Raw genomic sequence first — 15,927 nt, 5'->3', positions numbered from 1 at the left:
GCTTAATACTACTGCAAATATTTTTCTTAAAAGATTTTGTTTTTAAAAGGTTTTTGTGTCCACAAGTGATATGCATTATTAATTTAACTTATATTCTGTCCGTGTGCTTTTGTTTGTGTGTTACTGTTCTGATGAATACATCATTTTTAAACCAAATGTTAATTAAAATATCCATTACAAAGTCACATAAACGAGGCCATATTTTTTAATGCAAAATCATAGCTACAATGCGATACTTAGTAAATGATCCGGTGCAATCGAGCTACCTCACCACCACTTCGTCACAGAGCTACTAGCTGGGGAGCAGCTGCAGCAGCTTACGAGGAGCATCAGAGGAGCACTCAAACAGACCAACATTCGTGGTGAACATGTTTTCTCTGAACGGCTCTATTTTAATAATTATGTTAACATGCCATCTCTAACGGTAATTGCATTGATGCCTTCGTAAAACTCACTATACGTTCAAACACTGTATGTTCGCGGAGAAATACCTCCTCAGACTGTTTACGATTGTTAACAAAAGTTCTCCAAAAACTCAACGCTAATGGAAACTAACGAAAAACTGTTTGCAAATGTTGGAGTGTGTTTGTGAATTTGGATGCACCTCAGCTAGAGCAGCACCCCTGCACCAGCAGGAGAAGTGAGCCACACACACACACACACACACACACACACACACACACACACACACACACACACACACACACACACACACACACACACACACACACACACACACACACAGCCTCTGCATGTCTTTAAAACCTGGGTACATTTTATTTATTTTCTTTGTAAAACAAATATTACAAAATCGGACCAGAGTAATTAAAACAAACAAAAAAAACAAAGAAACAAAACAAAACAGAACAAAAAAACATTTTGGATAAATTATGATAGAGAATGTTTCATGGGGGAATAGAGATTAAAATCGAAAGCGATTAAAATTGTTTTAAGATTGAAACCATAAAAATAGGCAGAAGACGGCCTGCTAAAGGTGCTCACGCTCCGGCAGACTTGAGCCAGGCCCGGCACACACACACGGCCCTGGCACACACACACACACACCGAGACGGCCCCAACCCTGGCACACACACACACAGAATCTCTTCAAGAAGGCACCCAGAAGCATCACAACGTTCCAGACACACAGCAAAGGTCACAGAGGTCAAAATGTAGCGTTAAGAAAGGAGGAGAAGAGAGAAGGAATAAACACAATGTGCTGTCGTGAAGATCTATACTGTGTGCACCATTCAGACTGCCCCCCGAGACATTCCTCGCCCAAATACACTCGCTGCTTTTCGAGTAAAATGCACATAGTACACATAGAAAAAGCACGCCGCCAAAAAAGACAAAGGCGGAACAAAACGTCATCAAACTGCAGTCTTAAGGGCCGTTCACACCAAGAACGATAATGATAACGATAACTATAAATAAATATCGCTCTCGTTAATATGAATGACAACGTTCACACCTAAACTATAACGATAACGACATGAAGAACGATATCGTTGTTGATCACTTTCAGAGCGATTTTGAGAACGATAAAAAGCTAACAGCCAATCAGAACCCATAATATTCTAGCCATCACATTCATTAACATGAGGAGAGACTTTTCTTATCGTTGGCCAGTGTGGACGCTTTTATCGTTATGGTTATAGTTATCGTTATCGTTATCGTTCTTGGTGTGGACGGCCCTTTAGTATCATTTACATTGGTGAGCTGAAAGATACGGATTCATTGATCAATGAATGTGGATGGCCAACAGAGGAGCAGACCAATACTGTGATGCTGCTGACGTTTAAGTCCTCAATAGCTACATCCATATCACGCATACAAAGGGGTTTGGATCAGAAGAAAAAAGCAACAGACTCCATCTACAGGCGTGAGCCCTCAGTTCCCTTCAGTGGTACAAAGCTTAGCTACAGTATGTGTGGCTCACACACACCAAAGCTCTCATACACATTTTATTTTCAATTATGCACTGACTACAGTCAGAGAAGCTCTTCAGAAACCGAGGCCTGCCATCTCAACAAAGCCATTTCACAGAGAAGTATACTGGAAAATAGCACTACACAAATATAAATGGGGAAATCATGACTTATTAAACAAACTGCACTCACAAAAGTGTTGCACATTTTCTCATCAACAGCTTGACGGTGATCCACAATGTTTTGTCGGAAACATTAGGGTTTTGATTCTCGTCCTCTTCTTCTTTTTCATATAAAAAGTGCAGCCAGCAATAATTAATTCAAGCTGCATACACGTGTTCAAAGAAGTTAGCAAATTTACACTGCCACTAACGTAGTCCCTGAAATGTATCCATATATCTACCAAGCAAACTTAAAGCATAATAAGTATGCTTTTTGGGTTGTATTATAAACTGCTAAAAATGCTGTCAATTTATCATGTATGGTCATGATTAAGCAACTGGTGCAAAATTAGTTTAAAAGACATTAGCACGCATTGTCCCATTATTTAGCAAAAGGCAACAAACGCCTTTCTGGGAACTCTCAACAATCTCTAAACCGTTGTTCTGCAAGTTTGCGTTTTTGTCAAAACCACAGGTTCTGTTCTTTTGATCAAAGGGAAGGGGCTCAGGGCGCGTTCAAAAAGATCTGATATGGTATTTACAAGCCAGAGGACATGAGCCAACACAGCGGACACATCAAGCCAGGCACGCGCAGAGCGAACGCTCCACGGAGGCCTACACCGAAGGAACTTTTTTTTTTTTTTTTTTTTTCAAAAATAAAGATAAAACCTTTTCAGAATCTGGTTCAGGAAGACGACTAGTCTTCACCTGACGGAGGATCCTCCTCCGAAACATCGTCCTTCTCCTCCTTCTCCTTCTCCTCCTTCACTTTCTCCTTCTTCTTCTTTCCGTCGTCTTCCTCCTCCTCCTCCTCGTCTTCCTCCTCCTCTTCCTCCTTCTTCGTGTCCTCAGCCTCGTCGTCAGATTTCTTGGGGGCTAAACGAGCCTTCTTCTCGGGTGTGCGCTCCTCCTTCTTCTCCTTCTTCTCCTCCTCCTCTTCTTTGGGGCTGTCCACGTCGTCCTCCTCCTCTTTGGGCAGCACCTTCTTCACCACTCTCCTGCCCCGGGGCTGTTTCCGGCCCCTCTTTTTCTTGGGGCCGCGAGTAGCTGTGGAGGCAGCAGAGTGATTATTCAAGATTCAAAGTGTTTATTGTCATATGCAGCAAGGAAAACAGCCATCTTTCTGTCTAATCACATCTTCAACCATTCGAGGCCCAGTGGGCTGGGCCCAGAGTTGTCGAACGCTTGTATCGGTGCTTTACCAGAGGCCCTAATCCAGGGTTGGGGGGGGTGGGGTAATGTGGTGTAGCGGTACTTTACCAGAGGCCCTAATCCGGGATTTGGGGGGTGGGGTAATATGTCATAGTGGTGCTTTAGCTGAGGCCCTTATTCGGGGTTTGGGGGGTGGGGTAATGTGGTGTAGTGGTACTTTACCTGAGGCCCTTATTCAGGGTTTGGGGGTAGGGTAGTGTGGTTTACCTGAGGCCCTTATTCGGGGTTTGGGGGTGGGGTAGTGTGTTGTACCTGAGGCCCTTATTCGGGGTTTGGGGGTGGGGTAGTGTGTTGTACCTGAGGCCCTTATTCGGGGTTTGGGGGTGGGGTAATGTGATTTACCTGAGGCCCTTATTCGGAGTTTGGGGGTGGGGTAACGTGGTTTACCTGAGGCCCTTATTCGGGGTTTGGGGGTGGGGTAACGTGGTTTACCTGAGGCCCTTATTCGGGGTTTGGGGGTGGTCTTCTTCTCCGGCTTGCCTCTCCTGCCTCCCTTTGAGCTCCTCCGCCGGGGCTTGCCGTAGTCGCTGTCATCGTCGTCATCATCCACACAGAAGTCCTCATCACTCCCCGAGTCCTCTGTCCACACAGCAGAGAAACTAGGAGTCAAGCCACCGGATCCACAGCTCCTGCACCACTGCTTAGCTACTACTCTGGGATCAATATGTGACCACACTGTTGCACAGCTATTCAGATTCAGATTCAGATTCTAGTCAGTGATCAATATGTGACCACACTGTTGCACAACTATTCAGCTTCTAGTCAGTGCTTGTCTACTATAACAATTTCCTGTGTATTAGCCACGTTGTGTATAAACCGCAGGATAGTGTTTTATGCTAGTTAAAAAAACTAAACCATATTAATACCATGTGAATATAAACATAAATATTAATATGTATAAACCGTGGGTAATAGTTGGGAAATAGTCGCTCAGTGATAACTACGTGACCACACTGTTACACAACTATTCAGCAAAATTCCAAAACATTTGAATTCATTCATTCTGATAATGTCCCATTTTAAACAAAGAGGTGGCATTAAATGGAGCAGATCTATCACTACTGATTTCAAACGGAGCGGATAAAATGGGGCAAGTCTATCACTACTGATTTCAAATGGAGCAGGTCTGTCACTACTGATTTCAAATGGGGCAGGTCTGTCTCTACTGATTTCAAATGGGGCAGGTCTGTCTCTACTGATTTCAAATGGGGCAGGTCTGTCACTACTGATTTTAAATGGGGCAGGTCTATCACTACTGATTTCAAATGGGGCAGGTCTGTCACTACTGATTTCATCAAATGGACAGAGGTGGAAATTCCATCTTCAGGGAGTCCGACCATGTTTTGGTTCTACCTGTGCACTGAGCACAGGTGATCATCAATTAACTGCTCTAACTAACTGAAGAGTTGTGCTAATTAGAATCAGCTGTTTTAAATGAATGGTTGGCACAGATATGTGGTAGGACTTCAACTCACTGAAGCTGGACTTTTCCACCTCTGAAAATGGAGCAGGTCTGTCACTACTGATTTCAAATGGGGCAGGTCTGTCTCTACTGATTTTAAATGGGGCAGGTCTGTCACTACTGATTTCAAATGGGGCAGGTCTGTCACTACTGATTTCAAATGGGGCAGGTCTGTCACTACTGATTTCAAATGGGGCAGGTCTGTCACTACTGATTTCAAATGGGGCAGGTCTGGGGCAGGTCTGTCACTGCTGCTCCTCACTCAAGACTGCTGATGCTGTGAAGTGGAGGAGTGACCTCACCGCCGGTGTAGGCGTCACTGTCGTCCTCTTCCTCGTCTCCCTTCTCCCCCTCCTCCTCGCTGCCGCCGTCCCCCAGGATCATCTCGCGCTGCTTGGACACGGCTTTGGTGGCGGCCTGGCGCACCTGCCGGCCCTTCTTCCGCGGGGCCCCGTCCTCATCGCTGTCGTCTGGTGGACAGTGACATAAGAGCGTTGGTCACCGGGAAAAACAGCTGTGTGTGAGGTGTGTGAGGTGTGTGTGTGTGAGGTGTGTGTGTGTGTGAGGTGTGTGAGGTGTGTGAGGTGTGTGTGTGAGAGGCTCTCAGGAGAAGGCGGGGGGGGAGGCGCGGGGCAGGGAGGGCTGGTGTGTGTGAGGTGTGTGTGTGTGAGGTGTGTGTGTGAGGTGTGTGAGAGGTGTGTGTGTGTGTGTGAGCAGGGATCACATTAGCCGGCGGCAAGCGGCAGCGGCAACACAGCGCTCAGACCATAATAATCCAAAACATTCTATCTCGTTACTAAGTTCAATCTTTGTTGCTACGTCCTTAGACAAATCTGATTGGTTGAAATACCTAAACATTCCAAAACTGATTGTGACGAGCCGAGCGTTGCGCTTCAAAGTTGAACCAAGTTCAACTCCCAGTTTGCTCAACGCTAGCGTTACGCCAGCGTTGTCACCATTCCGCTGCCGAACCATAGAGAACGATAGGAAACCTGCCGCTTGCCGCTGGCTAGTGTGATCCCCACATAAGAGCGTTAGTCACCCGGAAAAACAGCTGGCCACAGCGAAGCATCAAAACGTCTGACGCACAAGTGTCCATCTGGTGGAACTACTTTACTCTCGACCCAACAGTCTCATGTTCTGATAATGGGTAATCTGTTGACCCAACAGTTTCATGTGCTGATAATGGGTACGCTGTTGACCCAGCAGTTTCATGTTCTGATAACGGGTACTCTGTTCTTCACGGAACGTTCATGGCATTCTGCAGCACATCTGTGTTCCAGTCACATCACTAAACAACAACTCGTCATTTGCAACCCGACCCCTGTTAATGGCCAAACTTTTCTCAGAACATAAACACACAAAACTAGTTACATTTGTCTATCTGGTTGGAGCACTAAAGCTGTCAACCTTAGAAAGGTTATTATTACTATAGTACTATGAGAGGGTGCAGGGTGTTATTATTACTATAGTACTATGAAAGGGTGCAAGGTATTACTATTACTATTGTACAATGAAAGTGTGCAGGGTATTTGGAAATGTCCACTTGTGCTAGCCACTAACTACCCTAAGTTTAATCCACAACTTAGAAATAAAACATGTAGGCAGGTTCCCTTAAAATTCAAGAATGTTTGGCTTGAAATGCTTGGGTTCTGGGTTAGGGTTACTCTAACCTTAACCCTTTCCCTTCTGGGTTACTCTAACCTTAACCCTTTCCCTTCTGGGTTACTCTAACCTTAACCCTTTCCCTTCTGGGTTACTCTAACCCTTACCTTAACCCTTTCCCTTCTGGGTTACTCTAACCTTAACCCTTTCCCTTCTGGGTTACTCTAACCCTAACCTTAACCCTTTCCCTTCTGGGTTACTCTAACCTTAACCCTTTCCCTTCTGGGTTACTCTATCCCTAACCTTAACCCTTTGGTGTGACCCTAACCCTAACTATTTTTGCTTGAGCTGCTTGGTTGGACCAGTGCCCTGTTGTGGTATCCTCTTGTGTTTGGTCTTTCTCTGCACGTATGAGTGAAGTACCTGCAGGCCGTTTCCGTTTGGCCGTCACTTGCTTTGCCTTCCGGTCTTTTTTGGCGTCGTAGTCACTGTCTCCTCCGTCCTCATCCTCCTCCTCTTCTTTGTAGTCGTTGTCCTCGTCCCCGTCACAGTCGTCTAACAAAAAACACAAAAGACTCATTTCAAAGAGACGGAAGGAAAGAGCTCTCCATGCATCAACACTTCTGCTCAAAGCAGGGTTTTTTGTGACGGTCAACTTAACACTCAGATCATTTGCCACTAAAATCTTCTCATGCACAAGAATAGATCTGCACTTGTTACAACAACACATTTTGAACATGTTTAAAAACAAGCATGTACACACTCTCCAAAACACATGGGCTTCAAGTTCAACAGGATTTTAAACCAACATTATAGTGGGTTGCAAAAGTCCGCAAAACCCCAGAAACAGGGGGTCAGAGGTGCGAGGCTTAAGGACATTCATTTCATTTTACTTGCCAATGCACATTTTTACTTGCATTTGGGGACTGGTGGGCTCCAACTGGAACCCCTGGGTGTAGGATAGTAATTTTTTGTTCATGCGCCAGATCATGCCTTATATCCTTAATTCATCACCATTTTCACATATAACAGTTACATACGGTACTGAGATACATATCTGGCAAATCAGTGGGATTATTGTGAACATTTTACATCTATTTTTTAGCCTCCAGAAATACATTAAAAACAAATGTTTACAATGAAAACACTGACTGGGAAAATATGTGTCGATATCTTTTCTTACACAAGAAAACAGTGATGCTTTGCTGGGGAATTGCCCACTCGTGAATGCCACCGTATACAGGAAAAAGTACAGCACTTACTTGACAAATTGCGATCCTTCGAGTCATCACTGTATGACAAAACACAAAACAAGTAATTGAGAAAGGTACTTAAAACATGGGAATATATAAACAGATAGTGTAAACAGGTACTGTAAACAAATAGGACATGTTACAGAGTGTCCCTTTAACCCAGTTTGTGAATTAAAATGGTCAGATGCTACATTGTCACCAATCAGTTATATGTAAATTAAAATCTTTACGTCTTTGCGTTAAAACAGATCAACCACTAAATTGTTACCTTAAACGTCAGACGCTACATATTTAACTTAAAACGGGTCAAACGCTACATCTTTAACTTAAAACGGATCAGGCGCTACATCTTCGTTACCTGTCAGCGGTGATTCCTGGCTTGCGTTTCCGCTCAGCATTGCCTGCATACTCGTCTGAAGTAACAAGAAATGCCGCAGTCACTAACATGTAGTACATGCTGTAGAAATGATGCAGTAACTAACATGTAGTACATGCTGTAGAAATGATGCAGAACTAACATGTAGTACATGCTGTAGAAATGATGCAGTAACTAACATGTAGTACATGCTGTAGAAATTATGTAGTAACTGAAATGATGCAGTAACTAACATGTAGTACATGCTGTAGAAATGATGTAGTAACTAACATGTAGTACATGCTGTAGAAATGATGCAGAACTAACATGTAGTACATGCTGTAGAAATGATGTAGTAACTAACATGTAGTACATGCTGTAGAAATGATGCAGAACTAACATGTAGAAATGATGCAGAACTAACATGTAGTACATGCTGTAGAAATGATGCAGAACTAACATGTAGTACATGCTGTAGAAATGATGTAGTAACTAACATGTAGTACATGCTGTAGAAATGATGTAGTGATTAACAAGTAGTACATGCTTTGGAAACTTACGTTTGCCAATATGAAAATGAAGAGCATACAAAACAAAGGTTCTCCCATACCTGCATCATCAGAGTCCTGGAACTGTGAGTAGTCAACCACCCTCTTGTTTCTGAGAAAATTGAAGGGAAAAAAAGATCACAATAAGAATAGGTTATGAGCATTCTATAAACATGCATGTGTGAGGTGAGTGATTTTTGATTTATGGGTTGATGTGATTTTTCCTTGGCCCCACATGAGAGTCTGGCCCCATGAAGCAAAAAAAAGAAGCCAGTTGAATGAGCACATCTGCTAAATGTAGCATGTTGTCCAGATTTTGACCACATGATGATTTCATCTTTTAGTGCTGCATACGTTTATCTGAGTGCCAACGGGAGACTCAGTAGGACCAAAGATCCTTAATTATTGACAAGATAGAGCAACGTAATGCATCTCTATGGAAGAAAAATTCGAACAGCTCCTGTCTGCTTAAAGAGGCGTGTCGCAAAGACGTCATAGTGGGATATAGATCTCTGTCAGATCGGCAAGCAGTTCAGTTCAAATGTTAGCAGGTCTGCTTAAAGGGGGATTTAGCCCCCCTCCCCCTTGTGAAGACAGAACGCGGAAATTATCGAAAGTTTGCGCCTCTCGCTCCGCTTTAACCCTCTCTGGTAGGACATCTACCTGCAGCAAAGCGGGCTATCTATGTTTAACCAGAACAAAAAGGCTTATTGGAATTTCCATGGCCATTTGTTTGCAATGCCTTGGCCAAGCGCCATCAATTACATCAGTATATCTGAGCAGGGGACCGACCCAGTCTTAACCACTTCCCCATTAGAATCTCCATAGAGTGCTGCAGCTCACTGGATGCTGGGTGACTAGTATATGATCATGCTATGTTGTTTTTTATGCCTTTTAATTATTACTTCTTAAAAAACAATTTTAAGCTATTGCCGTTTTATGTTTGTATGTACTATTGCCCCTCTGTGCTTTTAGTAACTATTCCTGTTTGCTTGTGTTTATATAAAGCCCACTGAATGACCTCTAAATGAAATGCACTATTGATAAAGTTGACTTGACTATTATAAACCAGGAGACGCACGCTGAAGGTTATACAGGTGATCTACAACATTCCACTCAGGAATCTGGGAAGCTAGCAGACCTCTTGTTCAGTCGCAATTTACAAACATGTGTATCTTCACACAACAGGAGAACACTCACGGTTCCACTTAATGCACTCCAGATTTGTGCATAATTTGCCATTGCTTCAAATGTGGCTCTAGCTTTAGCTTCTGTCAAACACTGTAAAATCACTCAATACGTGAAACCTACTTTTAAAATAAAGTGTTCATTGTAGCAGCTTGCTCTACACTAGGTGTATACCTTCATCACAAATTTAAGCCAGATGTTAAATTATTAACGTTAGTACAACAACACAAACAACAACAAAAAAAAATATTGAACTGAAAAACACTACCCTGATTTCACAATTTAAGTTAATGGGAAGAAACCATATTAGTCAGGTAGAACCCCAGGATAGGTGTGACATAAGGTACTAATGCAATTTTTTTGCATAATCTGATAGTTTAGGGGGTGTAGACTCAGAATCTGACGGGTGCCGCTCCGGCACCCTTGAGCATTTTCCTTAAAATGACATCATCTGCCACACCCCTTTTTGATCATAGAAAGTCGTCTAAATATACATTAACATATAAACCCATCATGTATGGTATCAAATTAAAGCTCTTCTCATGCAGGAATCAGCTTTGATGAAAAAAAGATGAAAAAAAAAAGTTTTTAATGACATAATCTGCCACGCCCCCTATTGTTGACCATAAAAAAAGAACTAGACTCACATTACTGTATAAAACCCATCATGTATGGTATCAAATGAAAGCTCTTCTCAAACACAAATCAATGATGTCAATTTAAAAAATGCTAAAAATGATCCCTCCAGAGAACATAATAACTGTAAAATCTGGTACGGTCACACCTCTGAAATGGTAGGCTGAGCAACAAATTGTATCAACCCTCACCAATTAATCAAATAGACAACAAAGTAGTACTTTATCACAGATTTCTGAAAGCAACTATATCAAGAACATGTTGCCAGGCTGGCCTTGTACACATCACAAACATCAAATGTCTCCTCCAAAGAACATTCATTCAATCAGACATTTCTCCCTCGCTGTCATCAGTATCCTCCACTGAAAGTCGAATTTTTATTTGCACACTGCTCATCACCTTTGCAATGGATCCCTGAAGCAGACGACCACCTCGTGACCCAAAGAGAGAGCCATTAAGAGACCAGGAAGGGCAGTACATCTGCTACACATGTGGAGAGTCCGGTCACACCAGTCAACAGTCATGGCCAAGTCACCCGGCAAAGACATGCTCCAGGAGAGGCAGACAGTGCACAGAATACTCCACCAGAGAGCGAACCAAGGCCCCCTGGTTAATCAATGATCAGGAGTGGGCTGGCAGACTGTGTTGACACTGAAGTTGACCAGTTCCTGAAACAAAATGCATTTGGTCACTGCTGGACGGTTGACCTGATGATCTCTGGAGTGAAGACAAGCTGCCTTTGGGACACTGGGTTTGAGGTCACCACCATCAAAGAGTCTCACTTTAGAGAACACTTTGGGGAGGAACAGCTAAAGTCCACCCATTGGGTGGAGCCTATGGACTGAACATGCCGGTCCTTGGTTGTCTTGAAGCAGATGTTGAGTGTTTTGGAACCACTCTTTAGTGGCGGTGCATCTTCATACTGAGAGACACCCATCTGGATGTTGTAAAGATGTAAAAATGGGCTCCCTGGCATTATGGGGATGAACATCATCAAAGATCTAGTGACCTCTCTGCTGGGTGTGGATGCAATGAGGATGAAAAGGCTGCTCCACCAGAGGCAAGTGTCCGTCGTGTGTTGGCTAGGGTCAAGAATGAGGTGGAATTCTTGGATTCAGATGGCAAAATTGGGTTTGTCAAGGTGGCTGGCAGAGAAGTGATCACCATCCCACCACACAGTAAGAAGGTGATTGAAGGCTGGTGCCTCCAACTGTGGAATGCCATTCCTGGTGGAAGCCACTCCAAAGATCAGCATCCAGAAGGGGCTTCTGGTTGCCAACATACTCGGAAAGGCAGCAGGTGGAAAAGTCCCTGTCGGGGTTATGAATACCTGTGAGAAGGCCATAAAACTAATATCCAGGGCCAGGGTAGCTGTGGTGTCCAAGTCACAGAGGATCTGTCCAAAAGAGGAGGTGGGGTTTGATGAAATGGATGGGATATTGCATGTTGAACAGTGTTCAGGCTACCGAAGATGGACACCAATGTATGCCTCTTCCAGTACAGGTAGCTGCAGGAGAGCTTAACTCGGCACAGCATGTGAAGCTTAGTGCACTGTTGAAAAGCTACGGGGATGTCTTCTCAAGCCAAGACAATGACTACAACTACAGTGACACATGACATAACATATAAACTGGTGACACCCACCCGATCAAAAGTTCAAGCGACATGTACAGGACATAGTGGGGCAAAGAGAGTAGCAGCCCCTGGGCATCGCCAGTGGTCATTGTGCGAAAAAAAGACGGGAGTGTGCGCTTTTGCTGTGACTACAGAAAGCTGAACATGGTCATGTGCAAAGATGCATACCCACTTCCACGGATAGAGGAGGCGCTTCATGCACTGGGCAAGGCACAGCTGTTCCCCACTTTGGACCTGACATGGGTTACTTTCAAGTGGCTATGGGTGACCAGGATAGAGAGAAGACAGCTGTCTTTACCCCGTTTGGTGTCTATTCTTAAAGCATTAAAAAAATGATAGGATGAAAAATATTGTTTTCTGTAATTCTGGGGGGGGGATCCAAGGACAGTCATAATAAATGTGCTTAACTACCTGGGAAGTACCTCACAACATTGCTGTCAAATTCAGTGACAGATTCAAGGGAAATTATAACTAACATGCTAACTAACAAGGGTACATCAGACTTGCTATAATATTCACAATAAAATTAATTACTATTGAATGATTGTATTCCTGTATGTATTAGGCCAGGGGTTCTTAAAGGGATAATCCGGAGTGAAATGCACTTTAGATAAATTTTTCGGACTATTGGGAGTACATACGTTGAGTTGACACCAAAATCATGTCATTCGGATGTATTTTGAGAAAGTTCGAGCTCACCGTTTTTAGCCAAAACTCGTTAGCCTGGAAGTGACTCGGGCATGTCCTTTCGCCGCTACAAAACGCCATTTTTATACCTCTTCTACTGTTCCAAACAACACTACACTTACGTGGTAGTGAGTAGAGGGTCCCTAAAGCCAAACCGAAGTATCCCCACGTCTTTATGTGGTCGGATAGAGAGTCCAGAATAAATTTAATCGAGTCAGTACCTTTCCGGAAATGTCGCAGCTGCAGCTAGCAACGTTTTAACAACACTTTATTAACATTTCCGGAAAGGTACGGACTCGATTAAATTAATTCTGGACTCTCTATCCGACCACATAAAGACGTGGGGATACTTCGGTTTGGCTTTAGGGATCCTCTACTCACTACCACGTAAGTGTAGTGTTGTTTGGAACAGTAGAAGAGGTATAAAAATAGCGTTTTGTAGCGGCGAAAGGACATGCCCGAGTCACTTCCAGGCTAACGAGTTTTGGCTAAAAACGGTGAGCTCGAACTTTCTCAAAATACATCCGAATGACATGATTTTGGTGTCAACTCAACGTATGTACTCCCAATAGTCCGAAAAATTGATCCAAAGTGCATTTCACTCCGGATTATCCCTTTAACCTTTTCAACCTTGAGGCCCAATTTGTCATAGTAGAAAGTGGCCCGGGGCCCATTTAATATTCATCATTCACATCCAAAAAGCGCACGTTTTTGTATTTATTGGTAGACATTGCACAAGTGCAATTTCATTACGTTACGTTAACGGTATTTGTTTTTAGACATGGCTGGATTCACTTAATGGTAGCTTTCTGGCGATGAACTTCTGGCCATCCATTCATTCTAACACGTTGGGCAAGTCTCCCCTTTAGTGAAATGTGTAGTGTCAGAATCCCAGCAGTTTTGTAAGGATTCTTGTGAGTGCATAGGTATAACGACAATGTGCTAACGTAGCTAGCAGCATTTGCAGTACATATCCTCGATACGGATATACCCACAAGGTGAATGGAATTAAGTCTCATGCATTACATATCTCTGATGTCTTCATTTGATAATCTACCCAGTACCGCGGGCCTTGCGGCCAACAGGTGCAACACTGAACATGTCTTGCGGCCCTCTGGTTAAGAATCACCGTAAGTCTGGGCTGCGGCCCTGTGGTTAAGAATCACTGTATTAGGCTAAATGGCAGTTCCATCATTTATTCAATTTAATACCAAAATATGACATGATTTAGAGTCAGCTATTATGCGGCAAAAAGGAACGTAATCTGACCTTAGAGGTCACTTTGCAAATGGTATTTTGTTCTCTGAAGGGACCTGAACTATTTTTTTTCATCTTTTTGATGGTCAAAGCTGATTCCTGCATGAGAAGAGCTTTAATTTGATACCATACATGATGGGTTTATATGTTAATGTATATTCAGACGACTTTCTATGATAAAAAAGGGGTGTGGCAGATGATGTCATTTTAAGGAAAATGCTCAAGGGTGCCGGAGCGGCACCCATCAGATTCTGAAAGGACACCCCCTAAACTATCAATTTATGCAAAAAAATTGCATTAGTACCTTATGTCACACTTATGCCCAAATTCCACAAAGTTCTACCTGACTATATAGGAGCAAACGCATCAGACATGAACTCGTCTAACATTACGACTTTAATGGACAACTTCTGTCCATTCTAAAAATGCTTCATAGTAACAACTTAATATTAGACGTAGGCCTACACTTGAATCTCGACATTGGTGCTGCATCTATCACACTATTCACTAAAAGCAAGCTGCCCATCAAAACACCCAAGCAATCTACATAACTACATTTACGTTTTGCTCGACCAATTCAAATAAATAGACCATCTTTCCACAAATACAGATTCAGTGAGTGATTGCATGTATGCATGAAAGTTTCGGATATTCGACCCCAGTGTAAAACTCATTCACATTTGCTACTATGCTAACTAGTCTTACCTACGCAGAGGCGTAGGTTGCCAATTAGCCAAGCCTGTTGCATTGGCACTAGCAGAGCCCGTCTCTGGCACTAGCTAGGCAGCTAGCTGACGTTCGTCGGGTTTACCAGTCTCGCTCCCGCTTCGCCGAAGTATCATTCAACAGCAATCACTCACTACTATCTCACGTTAGTTTTATAACGTTACTGGCAACGTCCCACCGTCAGCTACATTTACACTTCGTGATCAACTGATCTACACTATTATCGACAACTTGCCGAATAACCCGCTTTACTAATTTGACACATGCACACTAGCAAGGTAGCCAGGAACGATCAATCATTAACCTTATCAAATCAGTTTACCAGCATGGTATTACACGACTATTCCCATAACAGGCGGATAATTGCATCCACTATAATACATTAGCGTCTATTTACTCTCATTCGCTCCTAAGTGAAACAACTATGACTATCGTATACAATTTCAGTGTATGTTGATGTTATTACATCTGCTAGCAGAAGCGTACTTAGCACTCCATGCTACATAGCATTAATGTTACTGATGTCAGTTAGCCGAGATAACCTTAGCTGCTGAGCATAGCGTGTGCTGTTAGCACGCTAGGTCCCATAGTAAACAGCACAAGGCTCATCAGCAGCTTGCTGTGCTGCACATGAATGCAATTGATACTCAACATACCTCGTGGGCCTTGACATTTCGTGTTTGGATATCTTGCAGATATTCCAGTTCTTCCAAGAGACGCTGACAAAGGTCCTGTTGTGCAGCAAGAATACGTTAGCAAGCTAATTGCAACCAAGTTGCTAGATAGCTAGTTATCTTGTCGCTAGCTAGCTAACGTAAACAAATGCAAGTCGCTAGCCGAGGAGGTAACGTTAGCTGGCCCCACTCTGGTCAGTTAGCTTAGCAGCCAGCTATGAGATGGTAGCACAATACATGCAAAATTAAGATTTGAACACCTATTCAAACGTACAAAACAAATCTCCTTATTGGAACTCCTAACTAATAAGTACAGCAGCTTGACTTACTTTATACCTGATCGACCGCGCGGTTGCTAGCTAGCTAAGGATTGGCCAAGCAGCTAGCTAGCAGTACATTTTGTGGGCGAAACTGGAGAATGGTAACGTATGTATGAACGGAGGGGTTGGATTGGAGGAATTTGCCCACCTTCATCACCTTGCGACCATCTCTGCCTGGTTTCACACACTACTAACATACCTTATGATTTTAGATGTATGTATGATGAAGACCTTAAGCAAAACAGATCCCCTCCGAAATTGGATTATAATTACCTACTTC

The 15,927-nt window shown here is 43.2% G+C and overlaps 1 protein-coding gene across 1 annotated transcript; it reads right to left on the bottom strand.

Annotated features, from left to right (window-relative positions):
• Positions 1 to 753: 753 nt before the first annotated feature.
• Positions 754 to 15,808, bottom strand: nucks1b (nuclear casein kinase and cyclin-dependent kinase substrate 1b). Its single transcript, XM_062541952.1, has 9 exons — positions 15,657 to 15,808; positions 15,310 to 15,384; positions 8,587 to 8,636; positions 7,980 to 8,034; positions 7,631 to 7,659; positions 6,792 to 6,923; positions 5,066 to 5,233; positions 3,734 to 3,880; positions 754 to 3,136 (listed from the first exon to the last, which is right to left on the bottom strand). Exons 2-9 carry the CDS (start codon positions 15,324 to 15,326, stop codon positions 2,787 to 2,789), a joined length of 948 nt encoding a protein of 315 aa, XP_062397936.1. The 5' UTR covers positions 15,327 to 15,384; positions 15,657 to 15,808; the 3' UTR covers positions 754 to 2,786.
• Between the last annotated feature and the right edge of the window lie 119 nt (positions 15,809 to 15,927).

The sequence above is a fragment of the Sardina pilchardus genome, chromosome 7 (genome assembly GCF_963854185.1).
Source record: "Sardina pilchardus chromosome 7, fSarPil1.1, whole genome shotgun sequence".
Taxonomy (NCBI): domain Eukaryota; kingdom Metazoa; phylum Chordata; class Actinopteri; order Clupeiformes; family Clupeidae; genus Sardina; species Sardina pilchardus.
Note: the sequence above shows the minus strand (reverse complement) of the source record. Positions and strands in the feature narration are given on the sequence as shown.